The sequence below is a fragment of the Bufo gargarizans genome, unplaced genomic scaffold (assembly GCF_014858855.1).
Source record: "Bufo gargarizans isolate SCDJY-AF-19 unplaced genomic scaffold, ASM1485885v1 original_scaffold_1263_pilon, whole genome shotgun sequence".
NCBI lineage: Eukaryota > Metazoa > Chordata > Amphibia > Anura > Bufonidae > Bufo > Bufo gargarizans.
In genome coordinates, this window is record NW_025334290.1 from 50,310 (window position 1) to 70,330 (window position 20,021).

The window sequence follows — 20,021 nt, forward strand, 5'->3', positions numbered from 1 at the left end:
ATTGCCTTGACCCCATGGCCCCCTCTGTGGTGTCTGTCCCAAGCCATTGGGAATCTTGCCAGCCTCTCCCGGTCCATGGTGCAATCGCTTGCCTGCTCAACTTGCGGTAGTTTCAGCCCCATGCAGGGACCATGTTGCTGAAGGGGCACGCCCCTGCTCTGACACCAGGTCCTGTAAAAGACCTTGAGTAGTCTCAGCCGTGTCCCGCTCATCCTTGGGCCACTCCCCAGACAAGTCTGAGGCAGGCGAAGTCTTGTCTTCTGTCGCTACTGGGGACACCTGACTCCGATTTAGCATCAGAGCAGAGTTCAACATTGTCTGCGGCCATGCAGGACCTCGTTAAGGCAGTTAGAGATGCTCTCCGAGTGCAGGACTGTCCCTCATCCTCTACTCAGAAATTAGTGTCTTTCTGCCGTTCCAAACGCTCTGTGTTGGTTTTTCCTAACCACCCGTGTCTCGACGCACTCCTGGCCAAGGAGTGGCGTCAGCCTGATAAGCGCCTGCAAACCTCTAAGGGTTCGGACACTCTCTTTTTCCACCCTTCCATCGCAGTCCCACCCCAGGTAGACCCTCAGGTGGTCAGCTTAGCCAAGGCCACCACCCTTCCTTTGGCTGATGCGGCTTCCTTGTCGGATCCTGCTGATAAGCGGATTGATTCTTTGGCAAAGTCTGTTTTTGTTGCAGCAGGCTCCACTGTTCAGCCTGCTTTTGCCGCCTCCTGCGTTGCTAAAGCCTGTGTGGTCTGGGCCAACAGCTCATCCGGTCCCTGCCGGATTCTGCTCAAGCGAAGGTTTCTGTTCTTGCCTCTCGGCTTCTTCAGGTATCCCGGTACTTATGTGATGCTTTCCTGGAATCGGCTCGCCGATCTAGCAGGGCAGCTGTTAATTCTGTGGCCATCCGCCGTACGGTCTGGCTCCATACATGGGCGGCAGATGCGTCTCCCTTTTTAGGGTGAAAAATTATTTGGGGACACACTTGGGGGAACTTATTTCTAAAGCCATGTGAGGAAAAAGCTCCTTCCTCCCCCAAAGCCGCTGTCGCCTTCTCTTGGCGGCTCTGCGGTCCAAAAATTCTCGTTCCTTTCGGGACTCCTCTTCCCGCTTGGACAAAAAGTCGGCGGGGCCTTCCTTCAAAGCCAGGCCCGCCTGGCATTCTCACCCCAAGCCTTCCAAACCCCAGTCTGCAAAAACCTCTTCTGCATTACTGCGCTTTGCCGTGCGTGGGGGGACGCTTTCTCCCCTTCTCAGGAGTTTTGGCGAACAAGCGCGGACGACGCATGGGTTCTGGAGGTAGTTTCCTCCGGCTACAAGATAGGTTTTTCCATCCGGCTTTTTTTTCTTGTTTTTTTTTTTTTGTCGCCTCCCACAAAGGCAGCAGTTTTTTTTCCAGGCCATTCATTCCCTTCAATCTCTCAAAGTAATTGTTCCAGTTCCCGATTTGGAAAGTTTCCAGGGATTTTACTCAAATCTCTTCATGGTTCCCAAGAAGTACGGATCCCTCGGCCCTATCCTGGATCTGAAGGCGCTCAACCGCCTTGTCCGGAGTCACTCAGGTCAGTGATTGCCTCCCCGGAGGAGGGCGAGTTTCTGTTGTCCATCGACATACATGACGCATACCTGCACGTCCCCTTAGCCTTGGCCCATCAGCGGTTCCTTCGCTTCGCGGTAGGTTCTCTGCATTTCCAGTTTGTGGCTCTACCCTTCGGTTTAGCGTCCACCCCAAGGGTCTTCACGAAGGTCCTGGCTCCCCTTATCGCTCTCCTCTGTACCTGGGGAATGGCAGTGATTCCCTACCTGGGTTCTGGGCCGGATGGTTCCCTTTGCTCAATTCCACTGCCGGCCTCTTCAGCTGGCGATCTTGTCCAGCTGGGACAAGTCCCAGTCATGCCTCGACCGCCTGGTTCAACTTTCCCCTCTTGTCCACAGGGAGTTGAGCTGGTGGCTGCTACCTTGCATGCTCTCTCTCGGCAAGTCCTTTCTTCTCCCACATTGGTGGGTGATTTCCACAGATGCCAGCCTGGTGGGTTGGGGAGCTGTCTTTGGGTCCCTCACTGCCCAGGACCTGTGGTCACCGGTGGAATCCTCCCTGCACATAAACATCCTGGAGCTCGGCGATTTTTAGCGCTCTCTCCCACTGGACGCACCTTCTCACCGGACTCCCAGTCTGGATCCAAACTGACAACTCCACTGCTGTGGCTTACCTGAACCACCAGGGGGCACCAGAAGCATGAGGGTCACGGAAGAGGCCTCACGCATACTACGGTGGGCAGAGAACTTTGTTCCGGTCCTCTCCGCAGTTCACATCACCGGGGTTGATAATCGGGCAGCGGACTCCCTCAGTTGCCAACGCCCTGACCCGGCCGAGTGGGCCCCTCACCCGGAGGTGTTGCTACAACTCTGTCAGCGTTGGGGCTCTCCGGATGTGGACATCTTTGCTTCCTGTCTGAACCACAAGCTTCCACGTTACTTCGCAAGGTCTCGGGACCCTCATGTGCTGGCTTCAGATGCTCTGGTCCTTCGTTGGTCCCAGTTCAGCCTCTTATACTTCTTTCCTCCCATGCCGCTCCTTCCCAGGGTCCTCAAACACCTGAAGGTGGCTCGGGTCCTGGCTAATCTGTTGGCCCCAGACTGGCCTCGTAGAGCGTGGTACGCAGATCTTCTTCTGTTTCTGCTCGCCAACACTTCGTGGCGGCTTCCTCTATGTCCTGACCTCCTTTCCCAAGGTCCGCTACTCCACCCGAGTTTACCTCGGCTGTGTTTAACGGCGTGGCTGTTGAAGCCGCGGTCCTGAGGTTCCACGGTCTCTCAGAGTTTGTTATCCAGACTATGCTCCACGCACGCAACCCCCAATCATTAAAAATTTATCACCGTACCTAGAGGGCTTATTTCTCTGGGTGTGAAGCTGGTCAGTTTCATCCTCTTTACCTCTCTCTTTCCAGAATCTTGTCTTTCCTCTAGGCTGGTTTTGACAAGGGTCTTCGGCTGGCCTCTCTCAAGGGTCAGATTTCGACCCTGTCCGTTCTCTTCCAGAAACCCCTGGCTTCTCGCCTCCAAGTGAGAACCTTTCTCCAGGGGGTTGCTCACAGTGTTCTGCCTTTTCGTTCTCCTGTGGAACCGTGGGACTTGAACCTTGTCCTTGATGCTCCTTCAGGTCTCTCCCTTTGAGCCCTTGAAGGCTCTCTTTCCTTTGTTTCTTGTAAGGACGTCTTTCTTGTGGCGATTACCTCCATCCGCAGAGTCTCTGAACTGACTGCGCTCTCTTGCAGGTCCCCCTTCCTGGTGTTCCATCAGGACAAGCTGGTTCTGTGTCCGGTCCCTTCCTTTCTCCCTAAGGTGGTGTCCTCATTCCACATTAATGAGGAGATTGTTCTTCCATCCTTCTGCCCTAACCCCTCTCATCCTAGAGACATTTCTCTCCACCGTTTGGACGCTTCGCCTCTACCTTCGGTTGACTGAGTCCTTCCGGCGGTCGTACTCCCTTCTTTTGTAGTCCCTTGTAAGGGCCTGCAAGCTTCCAATGCCACCATATCCCGTTGGATTTGGTCGGCTGTCAAGGAGGCATATGTGGCAAAGGGTAGTGTTCCTCCCTTTTGGTTGACCGCTCACTCCACTAGGGCCTCGGCTTCCCAGGTCTGCAAGGCCACTACCTGGGCCTCTGTCCATATGTTTTCGAAGTTTTACCACATCCACTCCTCGGACTCTGCCGATGCCAGTCTGGGTCGCAGGGTTTTGCAAGCAGCTGTGAGTTGGATGCTTTGCATCCTATGAGAAATATTACAGTGAGTACAAAAATCCAGTTTTTTTAACTGTATTAACTAAGTAACACCAGGGTCTATATACAGTACAGATGGGTTCAAAAAATAGCATCCACAGGAAAATCCTTTATTCATTAAACAAGAATAGTGCAATATTTCTGCTCTAGAGAGCCTTACTTAAAGGGAACCTGTCACCTCTACTATGCTATTCTGCTCTCACTCAGGGCAGTATAGTATTAGTGATAGACCCTTTGCTTTCATGACTTCATTAGGCTGTCACTTTCAGGCTAGTATACAGTTCTGACATGCCGAACCTGCCAGCACTGTAAGGGAGATGGGTCTGTTGAGAGTCTTTCCTGTCAGTCATTGTCAGGAGGAGGCCGGGGCCAGCTATTCTCATCAGATTAATGTCTCTTGCAGCACTGTCGCTAGGTTTGGCCTGTCGTTACTGTATGCTAGCCTAGAAGTGGCAGCCCACTGAAATCATTGGGTCTCTGAGCTCAGACCCACACCAATCCCAATAACATATCAAAAGTTTAATGAAAGTAAAGTGCCACTTTAAGTTTACATATTCTTGGATATCTTTTGTGAATTGTGCATTGATTTCTCAAAGCAATGTGAAAAGGATAGAAAATAGGATGTACAAATAATACGACGGATTGTACCAAGACAATTGTGGTGCCAAAAAGCTGCAAATTTACACATGTATTTTTTATTTTTATTTTAAGTATGTGGTAATATGTTACTATGCAATACTAGTTGTGGGCCTGAGGCTGTAATCAATTTTCTAGCTGGTAAATGGAAATTCATATCATGCCTTATTTCCCAATATTTTAGGTGTTTCACCCACTTCAGTTGAATAGGGAAATCCTCATTTGAACCTGTAGATGTGTGTTGTATTTTTCAGCTTACTCCCCTTCTACTGGAAGAGGCATTCCAAGTAGCTCCAGAAACTCAAAATAGGAGAAAACCCAAGGTCTGGTGATGCCTTGTGTCTGTTCCATGCCAACTGATTCCTGCAGAAGCCCTCGATTAAACTGCAGCTGTTGCTCCAGAGCTGCTGTTTGCCTGTGAAGATAAATGATGCATTAGCCCTCTACACACAACTCCATAATTTTCTTGTAGAATCATAAGGGTCCATTCACACATCTGCAAAATGGGTCTGCATCTGTTCCGCAATTTTGCAGAACAGGTGTGGACCCATTCATTTTCAGTGGGGCCGGAATGTGCTGTCCTCATCCGCACAAAAATAGAACATGTCCTATTCTTGTCTGCAATTGCGGACAAGAAAAGGCATTTTCTATAAGAGTGCCGACGTTGTGTGGTCCTCAAAATGCTGAACACTTATTGCCGGTGTCCGTGTTTTTCAGATCTGCAAACAGACATACAGACGTGTGAATGGACCCTAAGTGTAATTCTACATATACACAGTGGAGTATATAAAGGACAGGGGCTGACACAGTAATGATAAAAAAAAAAAAAAAAGTTACTATTATGTTTGCTTGATGTGACAGGAGGCCTTTGTGCCTATATCGACATGTCATGACTCAAGTACATTTTCTACATCCCTGTTTTCCAAGATTGCAACCCTGTGTCCTTTGTGCAGGTTCTCACCACCCATGAAAATGGGGACAGGATCAACTGAAATGGCCCTAGCTCTCTAGGGGCTCATAACAGCTGCATGATCTGCCCCAGTGGTACCCATGTCGGTGATTATACATCACCTGGTCTTTCAGTCCCAATGTTAAATCCCTTACAGCATTGTATTTATGAATATGATAAATATTGGTGTACTAGACCAAGCATGTTGCATGGTGATTTATTAGACACAGTGCTGGTTATCGAGCACTTAGTGCCACTGCATACATGATGACATGAAATTCTCTCATCTCTAGTTATGAAATTTGTTCACGCGTCGTTTGGTAGTAAAAGCAGAATTGCGTTATGGATTCAGTTACTACGGACCATAACGCAATTCTATGACAGAATGCCTTTAGAGGCATTCCGTTATTCATTCAGTCATAATAGAAGTCTATGGCCTGCATAACTGATCCGTACCAGCACGGATCCTCTTTGCAGCCATAGACTTTTATTATGATGGAATGAATAACCTTCATGCCTTTACGCTGGGTTCGCACCTGAGCTTTCGCGCATACAGAGACAAGCGACATACAGAGACAAGCGCGCATACAGAGACAAGCGAACGCCCATTGTCGCGCGTTCCCGAAAGTCTATGTACGGGAACGCACAACAAGACACTCCAAAGAAGCTCATGTACCTCTTGGGGCGTCGGGCGTTTTACAGTGCGATCGTACGTGCTGTAAAACGCCCAGGTGAGAACCATGCCGATAGGGAAGCATTGGTTTCTCCTTGTTGAGCGTTTTACAGCGCGCAGGAACGCGCTGTAAAACGCTCAGGTGTGAACCAAGCCTTAGAGGCATTCCGTTATGTATTCTGTCAGAATTGCGTTATGGTCCATGGTAACGGAATCCGAAACGCAATTCTGCTTTTACCACCAAATGAAGCGTGAACGAATTTCAAAAATATAAAATTCACTCATCTCTAATGATAACCCTTAGTTAGCTAGTATTGTTATTTTAAGACCAGGCCATTTACCAATCACCCTCTTTTTTTTTTTTTTTTTTTCATTTTATATAATCAGGAAAATGCAATGAATGAATCAAAGTCTTTTTCACATTCTTAAAAAAATAAATAAATTGCATACTAAGTGAATAGCATACTTTCTTAAAATTATTTTCTGTTATTCTGTTACGGTATGTTTGATACAGGGGATATACAGGTTACAGTCACTGGGGATGAGATTAGAAGCTGTGGTGTGGACTAGTGTCTCAAATCTTTGGGGGGGGGGGGGGGGGGGGGGTTAACATTACATTTTATTTTTAGTCATTGCAGATTTCTTCTGTAACAGGGGCTGACATATTAGCCCCAGTTACAGGAGGCATACAGCCGCCTGGCATGCACTACACAAAGAAAAACCTGACCATGCCAAGTACAAATACAATACAGTGGACAGGGATATAAATTGCATTAATTATAATGCAATCTATGTAGCAGGGTAACTGACCCTGTACTGTAAGGGGTACTTTGTCCTGATGCGTTTCCCCATGAATATGGGTTCATCAGGAGACTACCATTGGGGGCAAAAATAGATGCCAAATGAACTTGTAGATATAAACCAGCCCACTAAATATTATATTAAGAGTGATGGACACATACATATGCATTGGCTAGAGAAACAAATCAAATGGTGATGAAAAACAGTTTTCAGTCACCTAAGTCAATATCAGTAATGATACCATTATTGGTATCAGAAATAAATTAATCCAGCACACTTCTCTGTAAAAAGTATATTTTTTAAACATTTTCATGGTACAAAAAAAAAAAAAAAAAAAGTCTTCAAGTTTCAGATACTGCAGCAGCAGCTCACACCACTCAGATGCCTTGATTCAGGGGAAATCACATCGGGCCAGTGATGAAATGTTGCAATAGGGCCAGGTTCCAGGATAGGGCCACCCTTCTCAAGGCAGGTGCTCTGTATATGAGGGCATCTAGGGTGAAGTCTCTTAGTATTTGTACTTTGCATGGGTAGTGCCTGGACCCTCCTTTTTATGTATTTCTTGTGTGTTGGCGTAATCATTTATCTTTGTGTTTACTAAAGGTAATGTTTTATGTAATAATGCCTTCAGTAATATGTCTGCTACGACACAGCAGCTCGTGCAGTTACCCAGGACCTACTGAACATGTTATCGCTACGATTGGAGCAAAAAGCAGCATTGCCACTTCCTGATCTGTATACACAGTTTGTTTACATCTAGATTAGAGTGTTTGCAGTCAAAAGACCAGAAAAGCAGCAGGATCATTTTGCACTCTCCTTATACACTTACTTGGCCAACAGTTGAGCCTGTCTCTGTGCTTCTTCCATTATAGCCTTGGCTTCTTCCTCTGCCTTCCTTTGCCTCTCCTCTGCGTCCTTCCTGGCCTGTTCTTCTCGTTCCCGCTTCTTTCTTTGGTACTCCTCTCTTTCCTCAGCTGCCATTTCTAGAAGTCGCAGACGTTCTTCTGCTTCTAGGCGCTCCTGTTCTCTCTGTCTCTGACGCTCCATTTCTGGCAAAAAGTTGGAAATTCAAAGTTTAAAGCTTACCTCAGCCTACTTTCTCATATGTCATTGGGGGACACAGGCTTGACCATGGGGTATAGCTGCTGCCACTAGGAGGCAGACACTAAGCATAAAAGTGTGAGCTCCTCCCTTCAGCTATACACTTCCTACAGGGACTAAGCTAAAACAGTTTTAGCTTAGTGTCTGTAGGAGACAGACCTCCCTGCTTTGCAGGTTTGCAGATTATGCGTACGTGCGCACAGGCTGGCGCCAGTGTTCAGGTCATCGGGAGGTCCATGAAGCCGAACGGAGAAGTCCGCACTGGCGCATCAGGCACACTGCGCACGCGCGAGATGTTAGAGGAGAAGGAGGGGGAGTGAGGGAGAGCCGGAGGCGTAACAAAGGATTCTGAGGCGGCGCTGATGTCAGAAAAGGAGGAGCAGGGCACGAACGGCAGCGGGTGCGAGCGGCATCTGGAAGACATGCACATCCCCTTGGGCACCTTAGTTGGATGAATGACAGGTTAGTTATAACATTTTTTTAGACAAAATGAGCCTACAGATTTCAGTTATAAGACCACATTAGGAAGTTATAAGCTCCCTGAACATAACCATATTTTTAAATGGAGGGGCAAAAAACTGGTGACAGAATCCCTTTAAGTCCCCTCTGTTCCGGTGTAGCAGCCCTCCCAAGGGGCCTCACACCGAAGGTGGTGACCCGGCTGGAACCAGGGGGGCAGAACACGCCAGACAGGTGAGAAGACCCCTTCACTTCTCAGGTTCTTTTATGTGAATGAGCCCCATGGAGGCTTTGGCATACTGGGCTGAAAAAAACCTCTGATATAGTGCACATCTGGGATTACATGTGCATAAGTGAGTGTCACATTTAGGCCACAAATACCGCTGTCATATAGAGTAAAAATTATATAATTTGAGTGCACTACCCTACATCACGGTTTTTATTGGCAGTTAATTATTTTTAACAGACTTAACCACTTTTTACTTTGCTTGGTGAACGCTAACTATGAGGCAAACATCTAATAAGGGATGCGGTTGTGGTTGTGGTGGTGTTGGTGGAGCCTCTGGTGCAGGGAGAGGACGTGGCCGTTCTGCCACAGCTACATGTCCTACTGAACCTACTACCTCAGGTCCCAGTAGCCGCCAGAATCTACAGCGATATTTGGTCGGGCCTAATGCCATTCTAAGGATAGTAAGGCCTGAGCAAGTACAGGCACTAGTCAATTGGGTGGCCGACAGTGGATCCAGCACGTTCACATTATCTCCCACCCAGTCTTCTGCAGAAAGCGCACAGGTGGCGCCTGAAACCCATGCCCATCAGTCTGTCACATCACCCCCGTGCATATCGGGGAACCTGTCTGAGCCTCAAGTCATGCAGCAGTCTCTTATGTTTGAAGACTCTGCTGGCAGGGTTTCCCGAGGGCATCCACCTAGCCCTTTCCCAGGGGTGGAAGACATAGAATGCACTGACGCACAACCACTTATGTTTCCTGATGAGGACATGGGAATACCACCTCAGCACGTCTCTGGTGATGACGAAACACAGGTGCCAACTGCTGTGTCTTTCTGCAGTGTGCAGACCGAAAAGGAGGTCAGGGAGGAAGACTGGGTGGAAAACGATGCAGGGGACGATTAGGTCCTAGACCCCACATGGAATGAAGGTCGTGCCACTGATGTTCGGAGGAAGAGGCAGTGGTGAGACCGAGCCAACAGCGTAGCAAAAGCGGGAGCAGGGTGCAAAAGCAGAGCAGCCGTCGCCCAAACAGTTCGCCTGCTACTGGCCACCGTCACCAGGGACTGAGCACATCAAAGGCAGCTTGAAGGAGTTCCCTGGCATGGCACTTCTTCACACAATGTGCTGACGACAAGACCCGAGTGGTTTGCACGCTGTGCCACACCACCTCCGTCACCAAGCATCTCCACCATGTCACACGGGAGCGTTCAGCTCTCCATCTCACAAACCTTTGAGAGAAAGCGTAAATTCCCACCTAGCCATCCTCGATCCCTGGCCCTGAATTCCGGCATTTCTAAACTACTGGCCTTTGAAATGCTGTCATTCAGGCTGGTTGAGACGGACAGCTTCAAACAGCTCATGTCGCTTGCTGTCCCACAGTACGTCGTTCCCAGCCGCCACTACTTCTCCAGGAGAGCCGTGCACAACCAAGTATCGGATAAAATCAAATGTGCACTGCGCAATGCCATCTGTGGCAAAGTCCACCTAACCACAGATACGTGGACCAGTAAGCACGGCCAGGGACGCTATATCTCCCTAACTGCACACTGGGTAAATGTAGTGGCGGCTGGGCCCCAGGAGGAGAGCTGTTTGGCGCATGTCCTTCTGCCGCCAAGGATTGCAGGGCATCATTCTTTGCCTCCTCTTCCTACTCGGCTTCCTCCTCCTCCTCCTCTTCTACCACCTCCTCATCCGGTCAGCGACAGACCTTCACCACCAACTTCAGCACAGCCAGGGGTAAACGTCAGCAGGCCGTTCTGAAACTAATGTGTTTGGGGGGACAGGCCCCACACCGCGCAGGAGTTGTGGCGGGGTACAGAACAACAGACCGATGAGTGGTTGCTGCCAGTGAGCCTCAAGCCCGGCCTGGTGGTGTGCGATCATGGGCGAAATCTCATTGCAGCTCTGGGACTAGCCGGTTTGACACACATCCCTTGCCTGGCGCATGTGCTGAATTTGGTGGTGCAGAAATTCATTCACAACTACCCCGGGCCGTCTGTGCGCGCTTCCGGCGTTCTCATCCTGCCGCCGCTTGGCTGTCTGCTCACCGCCTCATATGCGACGTGCCCACCAGCTGGAACTCCACCTTGCACATGCTGGAGAGACTGTGCGAGCAGCAGCAGGCCATAGTGGAGTTTCAGCTGCAGCACGCACGGGTGAGTCGCACTGCAGAACAGCACCACTTCACCACCAATGACTGGGCCTCCATGCGACACCTGTGTGCCCTGTTGCGCTGTTTCGAGTATTCCACCAACATGGCCAGTGGCGATGACGCCGTTATTAGCGTTACAATAACACTTCTATGTCTCCTTGAGAAAACACTTAGGGCGATGATGGAAGAGGATGTGGCCCAGGACGAGGAGGAAGAGGGGTCATCTCTAACACTTTCAGGCCAGTCTTTTAGAAGTGGCTCAGAAAGAGGATTTTTTGCAACAGCAGAGGCCAGGTACAAATTTGGCCAGCCAGGGCCCACTACTGGAGGACGAGGATGGGGATGAAGCATGTTCATAGCAGGGTGGCATCCAACGCAGCTCGGGCCCATCACTGGTGCATGGCTGGGGGGATATGGAGGACGCAGACGATACGCCTCCCACAGCTTGTCCTTACCTCCGGGCAGCCTGGCACACATGAGCGACTACATGCTGCAGTGCTTGCGCAACGACTGCAGAGTTGCCCACATTTTAACGTGTGCTGACTACTGGGTGGCCACCCTGCTGGATCCCTGTTACAAAGACAATGTGCCACCCTTAATTCCCTCACTGGAGCGTGATCGGAAGATGCGCGACTACAGGCGCACGCTGGTAGACGCGCTCCTGAGAGCATTCCTGACTGATGCCGGGGGACAAGTGGAAGTACAAGGCGAAGGCAGGGGAGAAGGAAGAGGTCGCCAACGCAGCTGTGTCAGCGCCAACGCAGCTGTGGAAAAGCTTTGTCACCTCGCCGCAACAACTGGCCCCAACTGCTGATATGGAGCGTGTTAGCAGGAGGCAGCATTTGAACAACATGGTGGAACGGTACCTGTGCACACGCCAACACGTACTGACTGATGGTTCTGCCCCATTCAACTTCTGGGTCTCCAAATTGTCCACATGGCCAGAGCTTGCCCTGTATGCCTTGGAGGTGCTGGCCTGCCCTGCAGCCAGGGTACTCTCTGACCGTGTATTTAGCACTGCAGGAGTCGTCATTACAGATGCAGCCGCCTGTCCACAGCAAACGTGGTCAAGCTCACGTTCATTAAAATGAACCAGGCTTGGATTCCACAAGACTTGTCTGAACCTTGTGCAGAATAGACATTTATACCACCATCAAACATACATTCTTGTACTCAAGTCAAGTGCAATGATTCTTTGTTTTATTTTTATTTTATTTGTCCCAATATTTTGGGGGCTACCTACCCCAATAAAAAAAAAAACATTGTTGGCTACCTCCTCCATTGCTGCCTCCACCTACAACACCACATTCACCGCCTCCTCAACCTCCGACTCCATATCCACCTCCTTCTCTGAGTTGCAGGTTAATAATTTGTAATTTTTAGTTATTTTATTTCATTTTAAGTTTCCCTATCCACATTTGTTTGCACAGCAGTTGCCATGCTCTTAAGCACATTTTACTGCCTTTTACATCCCTCTAGTCTTTTCAAGGACTATTTTAGAGCCATTTTAATGAAAAAAAGTGCCAATTTTAGTGCCAAGTTGAAAAATTGGTATTTTCAATTGTCGGGTGACATTTTACCATTTTTGGTGTATACAAACCCCTGCTGTGCCTGGGTGAAATGGGCCTAAATCTCTCAAAATCATCTGTTCTATTGCTGGGTAACATGAACCCCCCTTTGCCTTGAATGAACCCCTGCTGTGCCTGGGTGACATGGGCCTAAATCTCTCAAACTCCTCTGTTCTATTGCTGGGTGACAAGAACCCCCTTTTGCTGTGAATGAACCCCTGCTGTGCCTGGGTGACAGGGGCCTAAATCTTTCAAAATCCTCTGTTCTATTGCTGGGTGACATGAACCCCCTTTTGCCGTGAATGAACCCCTGCTGTGCCTGGGTGACAGGGGCCTAAATCTCTCAAAATCCTCTGTTCTATTGCTGGGTGACAAAAAAAAAAAAACCTTTTGCCCTGAATGAACCCCTGCTCTGCATTGCTCACAAGGAACTAAATTTAGTGAAAACATCTGTTACTGATCGGAAGATGCGTGACTACAAGCGCACCCTGCTGATGGCATTCCCACCTGACAGTGGGGGCACAGTGGAAGCACCAGGCGAAGGCAGAGGAGGCAGAAGAGGTCGGCAACCCAGCTGGGGCACCGCCAGCACCTGAGAAGGCAGGGTTAGCATGGCCCAAATGTGGAAAAGCTTTGTCAGCCTTGGAGGTGCTGACCTGCCCTGCAGCCAGTGTATAGTGTGAACTTGTGTTTAGCACGGCAGAGAGCATTATCACATGCCACAGCCATTATGGACAAGCTTACGTTTACGTTTATCCCACAGGACTTGTCCATACCTTGTGCAGAATAGACATTTATACCAGCCTCAACCATCCATTCTTGTACTCAAGTGCACTTATTCTTTGTTTTATTTTGTTATATGTTCCAATATTTTGAAATTTAAAAATAAAAAATAACACAAATCAGTATTGGCTACCTATATATACCTCCTTCACTGCCGCTTCCACCTACACCGCCACATCCACCCATCCACTGCCTCTTCAACCTCCTACTCCTGGATGCAGATTGTTATTTTTAATTTTTCTGTATTTGATGTTATTTTAAGTCATTTCCCTATCCACATTTGTTTGCAGAACAGTTGCCATGCTCTTAAGCACATTTTGATGCCTTTTGCAGCCCTCTAGCCCTTTCCAAGACTATTTTAGAGCCATTTTAGTGCCAAAAAGTTTGGGTCCCCATTGACTTCAATGAGGTTCGGGGTCAAGTTCGGGTTCCGAACCCCAACTTTTTTTTTTTCAAGTTCGGCCGAACTCATCGAACCCGAACATCCAGGTGTCTGCTCAACTCTAGTCCTTAATCTTTTTCCTGAGGATTTAGCTAAGAAGTGATTGTCCTCACCTATTGTTGATCCTCCAATATCCTGCTAGGCAATACATACCACTTTGCCTATGGCGGATGGGGCCTCCTTCTCTGATCACAGGGATAAAAAATTTGAATCTTTTGCGAAATCATCCATTGAAGCAGTGGGCACAGCACTGCGCCCGGTATTTGCCTCTAAATGGGTGAGCAAAGCTATGGGTGAGTGGGCAAATAAATTGCGTCAGGGTCTATACTTGGGGATCCCTCGGAGGAACTTTCCGATATTGCCCTGTAGCTCTCCCATGCCAGTTCGTATATTTGAGAAGCCTCTGTAGACTCGGCCAGACTAATGGCCCGCTCATCAGCCCTTTTAGTGGCTATTCGCCATACCCTATGGCTCTCCTGCTGGACGGCAGATAATGCCTCAAAGCGGGCCTTGACAACTCCCCCATTTACCAGCAGCAGACTTTTTGGCAAACGCCTGAATGAGATAATTTCTGACACTACAGAGGGAAAGACCACTAACAGAGAGCGTTTCAACAAGTCGAAAAAGGCCTCTTTTTAGCCCCTTTCGGAGTTTCTCCAGCCCCAAGCGGCCAACCGACAAGTCTACCCTGGATCAGAAGCGCAAGCCTTCCTTCAAACCTCGTCCTTCCTGGCGTCCCCGTCAACAGGGCTCCAAGTCCTATAACCCCAAGACCTCCTCTGCATGACGTGCGGCTTTCAGCGCCGTCTTCATCTATTTCGTCATATCTGGCTGGCTCATGTCTCGGATGCCTGGGTGAGAGAGGTCATCTCAGAGGGTTACAAACTGGAATTCAGGTTCCCCCCCTCCGCCCCGATTTTTTTTGCTAGTCTCCTCCGACCTCTCTCTCTGCCGCAAATTCTTTTTTTCAAGCTATCCACACACTGCTGCGGCAGGGAGTGATCGTCCTGGTTCCTGCGGGTTCCTATCGCGGGTTCTACTCCAATCTCTTTGTGGTCCCCAAATAGGAGGGTACGTCCCGTCCCATTCTGGACCTCAAAGCACTAAACCACTTCCTTCGGCTCCACCACTTGATCGAGTCTCTGAGATCGGTCATTTGCGTCCATGCAACCGGGGGAGTACATGTCCATGATAGACATCCCCATCTCCGGTTCGCAGTGGGTCCCTTTCACTACCAGTTTGTGGCCCTCCCGTTTTGCCTGGCCACAGCTCCCAGAGTCTTTACGAAGTCTTTACCTGCTAAAGTCATGTATTTATCCATCTCAGTGGCTAACCTTTCTGGCCATGTTAATAGACACCTGTCAGGCCAAGGTACTCTTGCCCCCGGAGAATCTATCCACTCTCAGTCTTCAGATTCTCCCATTGTTGCGACCCTGTCCTCTTCCAATTTATCACTGCATGCAGGGTCTGGGTCACATGGTCTCTGCCTTCGAAGCAGTCCCCTCCGTTCCATACCAGGACTCTTCAGCGAGCCATTGTAACCAATTGGGACCGTTCCCCAGCCTCCCTTGATCGTCTCATACGTCTCCCTGCCCTGACCCACCGGGCCCTCAGGTGGTGGTTGATTTCCCCGATGCTGATGCCGGGCCGCTCTTTCCTTCCCCTCTGCTGGATAGTGCTGACAATGGATGCAAGCCTCCGGGGATGAGGGTGAGTGTTGGAAAATCTATCCGGTCAAGGCATGTGGTCACGCAAGGAGCGCTCCCTCCCAATCAACATTCTGGAATTGAGGGCGATTTCTCTCTCTCTTCTTTATTGGACCGACCATCTCCGGGGACATCCAGTTTGAGTCCACTCTGACAACTCCATGGCTGTGGCCCGGAAGCCATGGCGGAAACAGCACTGATTCTCAGCTGGGCGGAGTGCCATGTTCCGGCGCTGTCAGCAGTTCACATCCCTGCGTTGACAACTGGATCGCCAACTTCCTCAGCCGGGAGCATCACGATCCCGGCGAATGGGCTCTTCACCCACAAGTTTTTCTGGCCATTTGCGAGTGATGGGGTCGGCCGGACGTGGATCACATAGCCTCCAACTTCAGCCACAAGGTCGAGACCTTCGTCGCTCGGTCCAAGGATCCCATGGAGTCTGTTCACGTTTCCCCCTCTTCCTCTCATTCTGTGTCTCCTCCGGAATATCAGGTCTGAAGGTCTGCCTGTCATTCTCATGGTCCATGATTGGCCGCGCAGAGTGTAGAACGCATCCCTAGTGACCCTCCTCTCCGACAAATCCTGGCGTCTTCCCCTTCGGTAAGATCCCTTGTCACAGGGATCGATCTTCCACCCGAATGTAGGGTCTCTACATTTAACGGCATGGCTGTTGAAGCTGCTGTACTAAGGGCTCAGGGTTTCTCGGATACTGTTGTACAGACCACGATTCGTGCCAGGAAGCAGCTGTCCTTTCAAATCTACCACCGGACCTGGAAGTCCTACTTTAGTTGGTGCAAGCGTCACCAGCTGTCTTCCATTTGCTTCTCGTTTCCGCGACTTGTCTTTCCTGCAGTCGGGCATGGACTTGGGGCTGGCTCTCGGCTCCTTCAAATGGCAAGTTTCAGCTCTTTCCGTTCTTTTTCAGCGGAACTTGGCTTCGCTTTCTGCGGTTTGGACCTTTCTGCAGGGGGTTGTGCACGCTGCGCACCCCTTACATTCCTCTGTAGAATTCTTGGGACCTTAATCTGGTGCTCAGCACTCTTCAGTCATCTCCGTTTGAGCCTTTGCAACAGGTGTACGTACCTTCACTTCCTGTCCTACAAGGTGGCCTTTTTAGTCGCAATCACTTCCATCCGTAGGTTGTCGGAACTAGCAACTCTTTCCTGTTGGTCGCCCTTCCTGATCCTCCATCAGGACAAGGTAGTACTCCGCCCTGTTCAGTTCTTCCTTCTAAAGGTTGTGTCGGCATTCCATCTCAATGAAGAGATCATTCTTCCTTCCTTTTGTCCTGTGCCGTCTCACCCTCGTGAGCAGTCACTTCACACTCTGGATTTAGTACGGGCTGTTCGTATCTATCTGTCTCAGACGTCATCTCTCTGACGGACAGATTTGCTATTTGTCATTCCAGAGGGGCCAAGATGAGGGTTGGCTGCGTCCAAAGCCTTCATTTCCCGATGGATTTGTTTGGCCATTGTGTAGGCATACCTCATCAACGACCTGGCCCCCCCCCTTCGGGTTACTGCTCATTCTGTTCGGGCAGTAGGGGCCTCTTGGACAGTGCATCATGGGGCGTCAGCCCTTCAGGTATGCATGGCGACTACCTGGTCGTCTTTGGACACTTTTTCAAAGTTTTACAGAGTACACACCTTTGCGTCCACTGACAATTCTCTGGGGGGTAGAGTTTTATAGATGGCGGTTCTCTAATTGTCCGGAGGGTTTCTGCTCTGTAAAGCAAGCCTGTGTCCCCCAATGATACGGATGAGAAAACTAGATTTTTGTACTTACCGTAAAATCTGTTTCTCTTCCGTTCATTGGGGAACACAGCTCCCACCTGTTCTCTCTTTTACGGGCCTCTTATGGCCCACGTGGTTCTGGGTTTGTACATTGTTTGGTTTCTTGTTTGTTCTCGCTTGTTCTATTGCTTTTGCACTAACTGTTTTAGCTTAGTCCCTGTAGGAAGGATATAGCTGTAGGATGGAGCTCGCACTTTTGTGCTTAGTCTCCCCCTACTAGTGGCATCAGCTATACCCCATGGTCAAGCCTGTCTCCCCCCCCCCCCATCTTGTGGTCCATTCTCAATTTCTGGGCCTCATTATAATCTGCCCGTTTTACTTCTTGTATAGCTAGAGCATCCATTCCTCTGCCTCTCCCTAAGCCTTTAAATATTGTGCAGCACTGAAACATCAACCCTCTGTATTCTGCACAGTAGGGCCTGGCCCTGAGCAGATGGTGCATCCACCGACTGTCAGCCTCAAGATGCCATGACCAGACTAGCCTACCATTATTTTTGCTGAAATAGTACCAAATGTTGCAAGAAATTTATGAAGACCAGTAGGCTGTTAAATGAAGGTTCTAAAAATTATTATTAAATGCTAAGAAAGATGCACCACAGAATGAAGTGAAATGGTGTAATTGCCTGGTGCAGTACTGAAAAAACTATCCCGCGCCTGAGAAAATTTGTTAATAGTAGATGGTGAAACACAACAACCTGGGGCAGAGTTAGTGTTTCCCCGGTTTGTGGTTCATCAAGATATGAGGTAAACCAACTACGGGGTGAACCTATTGAACAGTTGGTGGTCCCCAAGGTTTATCACAAGCTTGTGTTAGATCTAGCCCACCAACACGTTCTCGGGGGTCACCTGGGGCTGCAGAAAACTCAGGATCGTATTCTACAGCGGTTTTACTGGCCCAGCATATTCAAAGAAGTGGAAGAGTTTTGTAAGTCTTGCTCGACCTGCCAGATAACTAGCCCCAGCCACATTTCCGTAGTCCCCTAGTACCTCTCCCGATTATCGAAGTACCGTTTGACCGAATAGCTATGGACCTCATAGGCCCAGTACTGAAGTCCGCCAGAGGGCATCAACACTTCTTAGTCATTCTAGACTACGCCACTCGGTACCCGGAGGCGGTGCCACTGCGACATACCTCGGCCAAACTCATAGCTAAGGAGTTAATGGAGATGTTTTCCCTAGTAGGACTACCTAAAGAGGTTCTGACCGACCAAGGGACCACTTTTATGTCCAAGGTGATGAGGGAACTTTGTAAGTTGCTGCACATAAAACAACTACGGACGTCCGTTTACCAGCAAACGACGGTCTGGTAGAACGGTTTAACCAAACATGAAAAAATATGTTGAAAAAGGTAGTGTCTAAAGACGGGAAGGACTAGGACCTCCTTCTGCCCTATCTCATTTTCACAGTGCGAGAGGTACCCCAAGCCTCTACTGGGTTCTCGCCCTTTGAACTGCTATATGGCAGACACCATTGCGGTGTCTTGGACCTGGCCAAGGAGGCGTGGGAACAACAACCCACTCCACATGAAAGTGTCATTGTGTACGCTACCCAGATGCAAGATCAGATAGAGACAGTGTTGCTTCTTGTTAGCGAGCATATGGAGGCAGCTCATCGAGCCCAGAGTCGGGTTAATAATAGTCAGGCTCGGTTCCAGATCTGTAACCTGGGTGATCAGGGACAGTAAGTTCCTGGCTAGGTGGCAGGGGCCCTACGAGGTACTCGAGAAAATTGGAGATGTAAACTACAACGTACACCAGCTAGGGCGACGAAAGCCAGAGCATGTTTACCATGTGAATTTACTCAAACCGTGGAAAGATAGGAAAACCTGTACAGAAGACAGCCTACGGCCAGGTTTTATAGGAGAAGAGGTACCGGCCTCTCTGTCTGATGCAAGAGAGGCGGCTGCCACAGTAAAAATTGCTGACAGCCTCTTCTCTAAACAGACTCAGGAGGCCAGGGATTTCGTTAGTCGGAACACGGATGTGTTCCCGGACCTCCCTGGACGCACTTCCATAATCCATCATGACATTGTCACTGCTCCTCAGGCAAAAGTCAGATTAAAACCATGCCGGATGCCCGAGACTCGGCGACAAACCATATCGGGGAGGTGCAGATAATGTTGCAGCTAGACGTCATTGAGGAATCAAAAAGTGAGTGGGCCAGTCCTATAGTATTGATACCCAAGCCGGACGGGACGTTGCGGTTTTGTAGCGACTTTCGAAAACTTAACAAGGTTTCCAAATTCGATGCATATCCCATTCCCCGGGTGGATGAGCTCACCTAGAGTGGTTAGGACAAACCCGGTATTTTTCTGTTTTGGACCTCACGAAAGGGTACTGGCAGGTGCCCTTAACGGAGGCTGCAAAAGAGAAAACTGCCTTCATCACGCCTGAGGGGCTGTATCAATATAAGGTCTTACCCTTTGGTTTGCATGGCACCCCCACCACATTTCAGCGACTAATGGACATTTTGCTTTGTCCACATCATCGGTACGCTTCGGCTTATCTGGACAATATTGTACCGACTGGGAAAGTCACCTACCCAAAGTGCAGGCTGTAGTGGACTCCCTTCAGAAAGCTGGCCTAACCGCTAACCCCCAAAAATGCGCCATAGGGTTAGAAGAGACTAAGTACCTGGGGTATGTCATTGGGCGCAGAGTCATCAAACCCCAAGTGAACAAAATAGAGGCAATACGGAATTGGCCCCGACCTGTCACACTAGGCAAATAAAGTCATTCCTGGGAATGGTGGGCTATTAAATTAGGTTTGTTCCCCACTTTGCTACTCTAGCCGCGTCCTTGAAGGGACACAAGTCAGTGATGGTTAACTGGGATGAGCAGGCGGAAGAGGCTTTTTCAACTTTGAAAATTGTAGTACAGACCGATGCCTCCGAAGATGTCTCAGGAAGTCAATGGGGAGGAGCATCCCGTTGTCTTCTTCAGCCATAAGCTCATCCC

General features: G+C 49.4%; 1 protein-coding gene across 4 annotated transcripts in view; it reads right to left on the reverse strand.

Annotated features, from left to right (window-relative positions):
- Window positions 1-4,458: 4,458 nt before the first annotated feature.
- Window positions 4,459-20,021, reverse strand: part of KIAA2012 (KIAA2012 ortholog) — a 206,418-nt gene continuing 190,855 nt past the window's right edge. For all 4 annotated transcript variants that reach the window (XM_044273881.1, XM_044273883.1, XM_044273880.1 and 1 more), the window contains 2 exons: window positions 7,660-7,879; window positions 4,459-4,822 (listed from right to left, as the gene is read on the reverse strand). In XM_044273881.1, coding sequence (XP_044129816.1) covers window positions 4,663-4,822; window positions 7,660-7,879 — 380 coding nt within the window. In that variant the 3' untranslated portion in view covers window positions 4,459-4,662. The remainder of the gene's footprint in view (window positions 4,823-7,659; window positions 7,880-20,021) is intronic.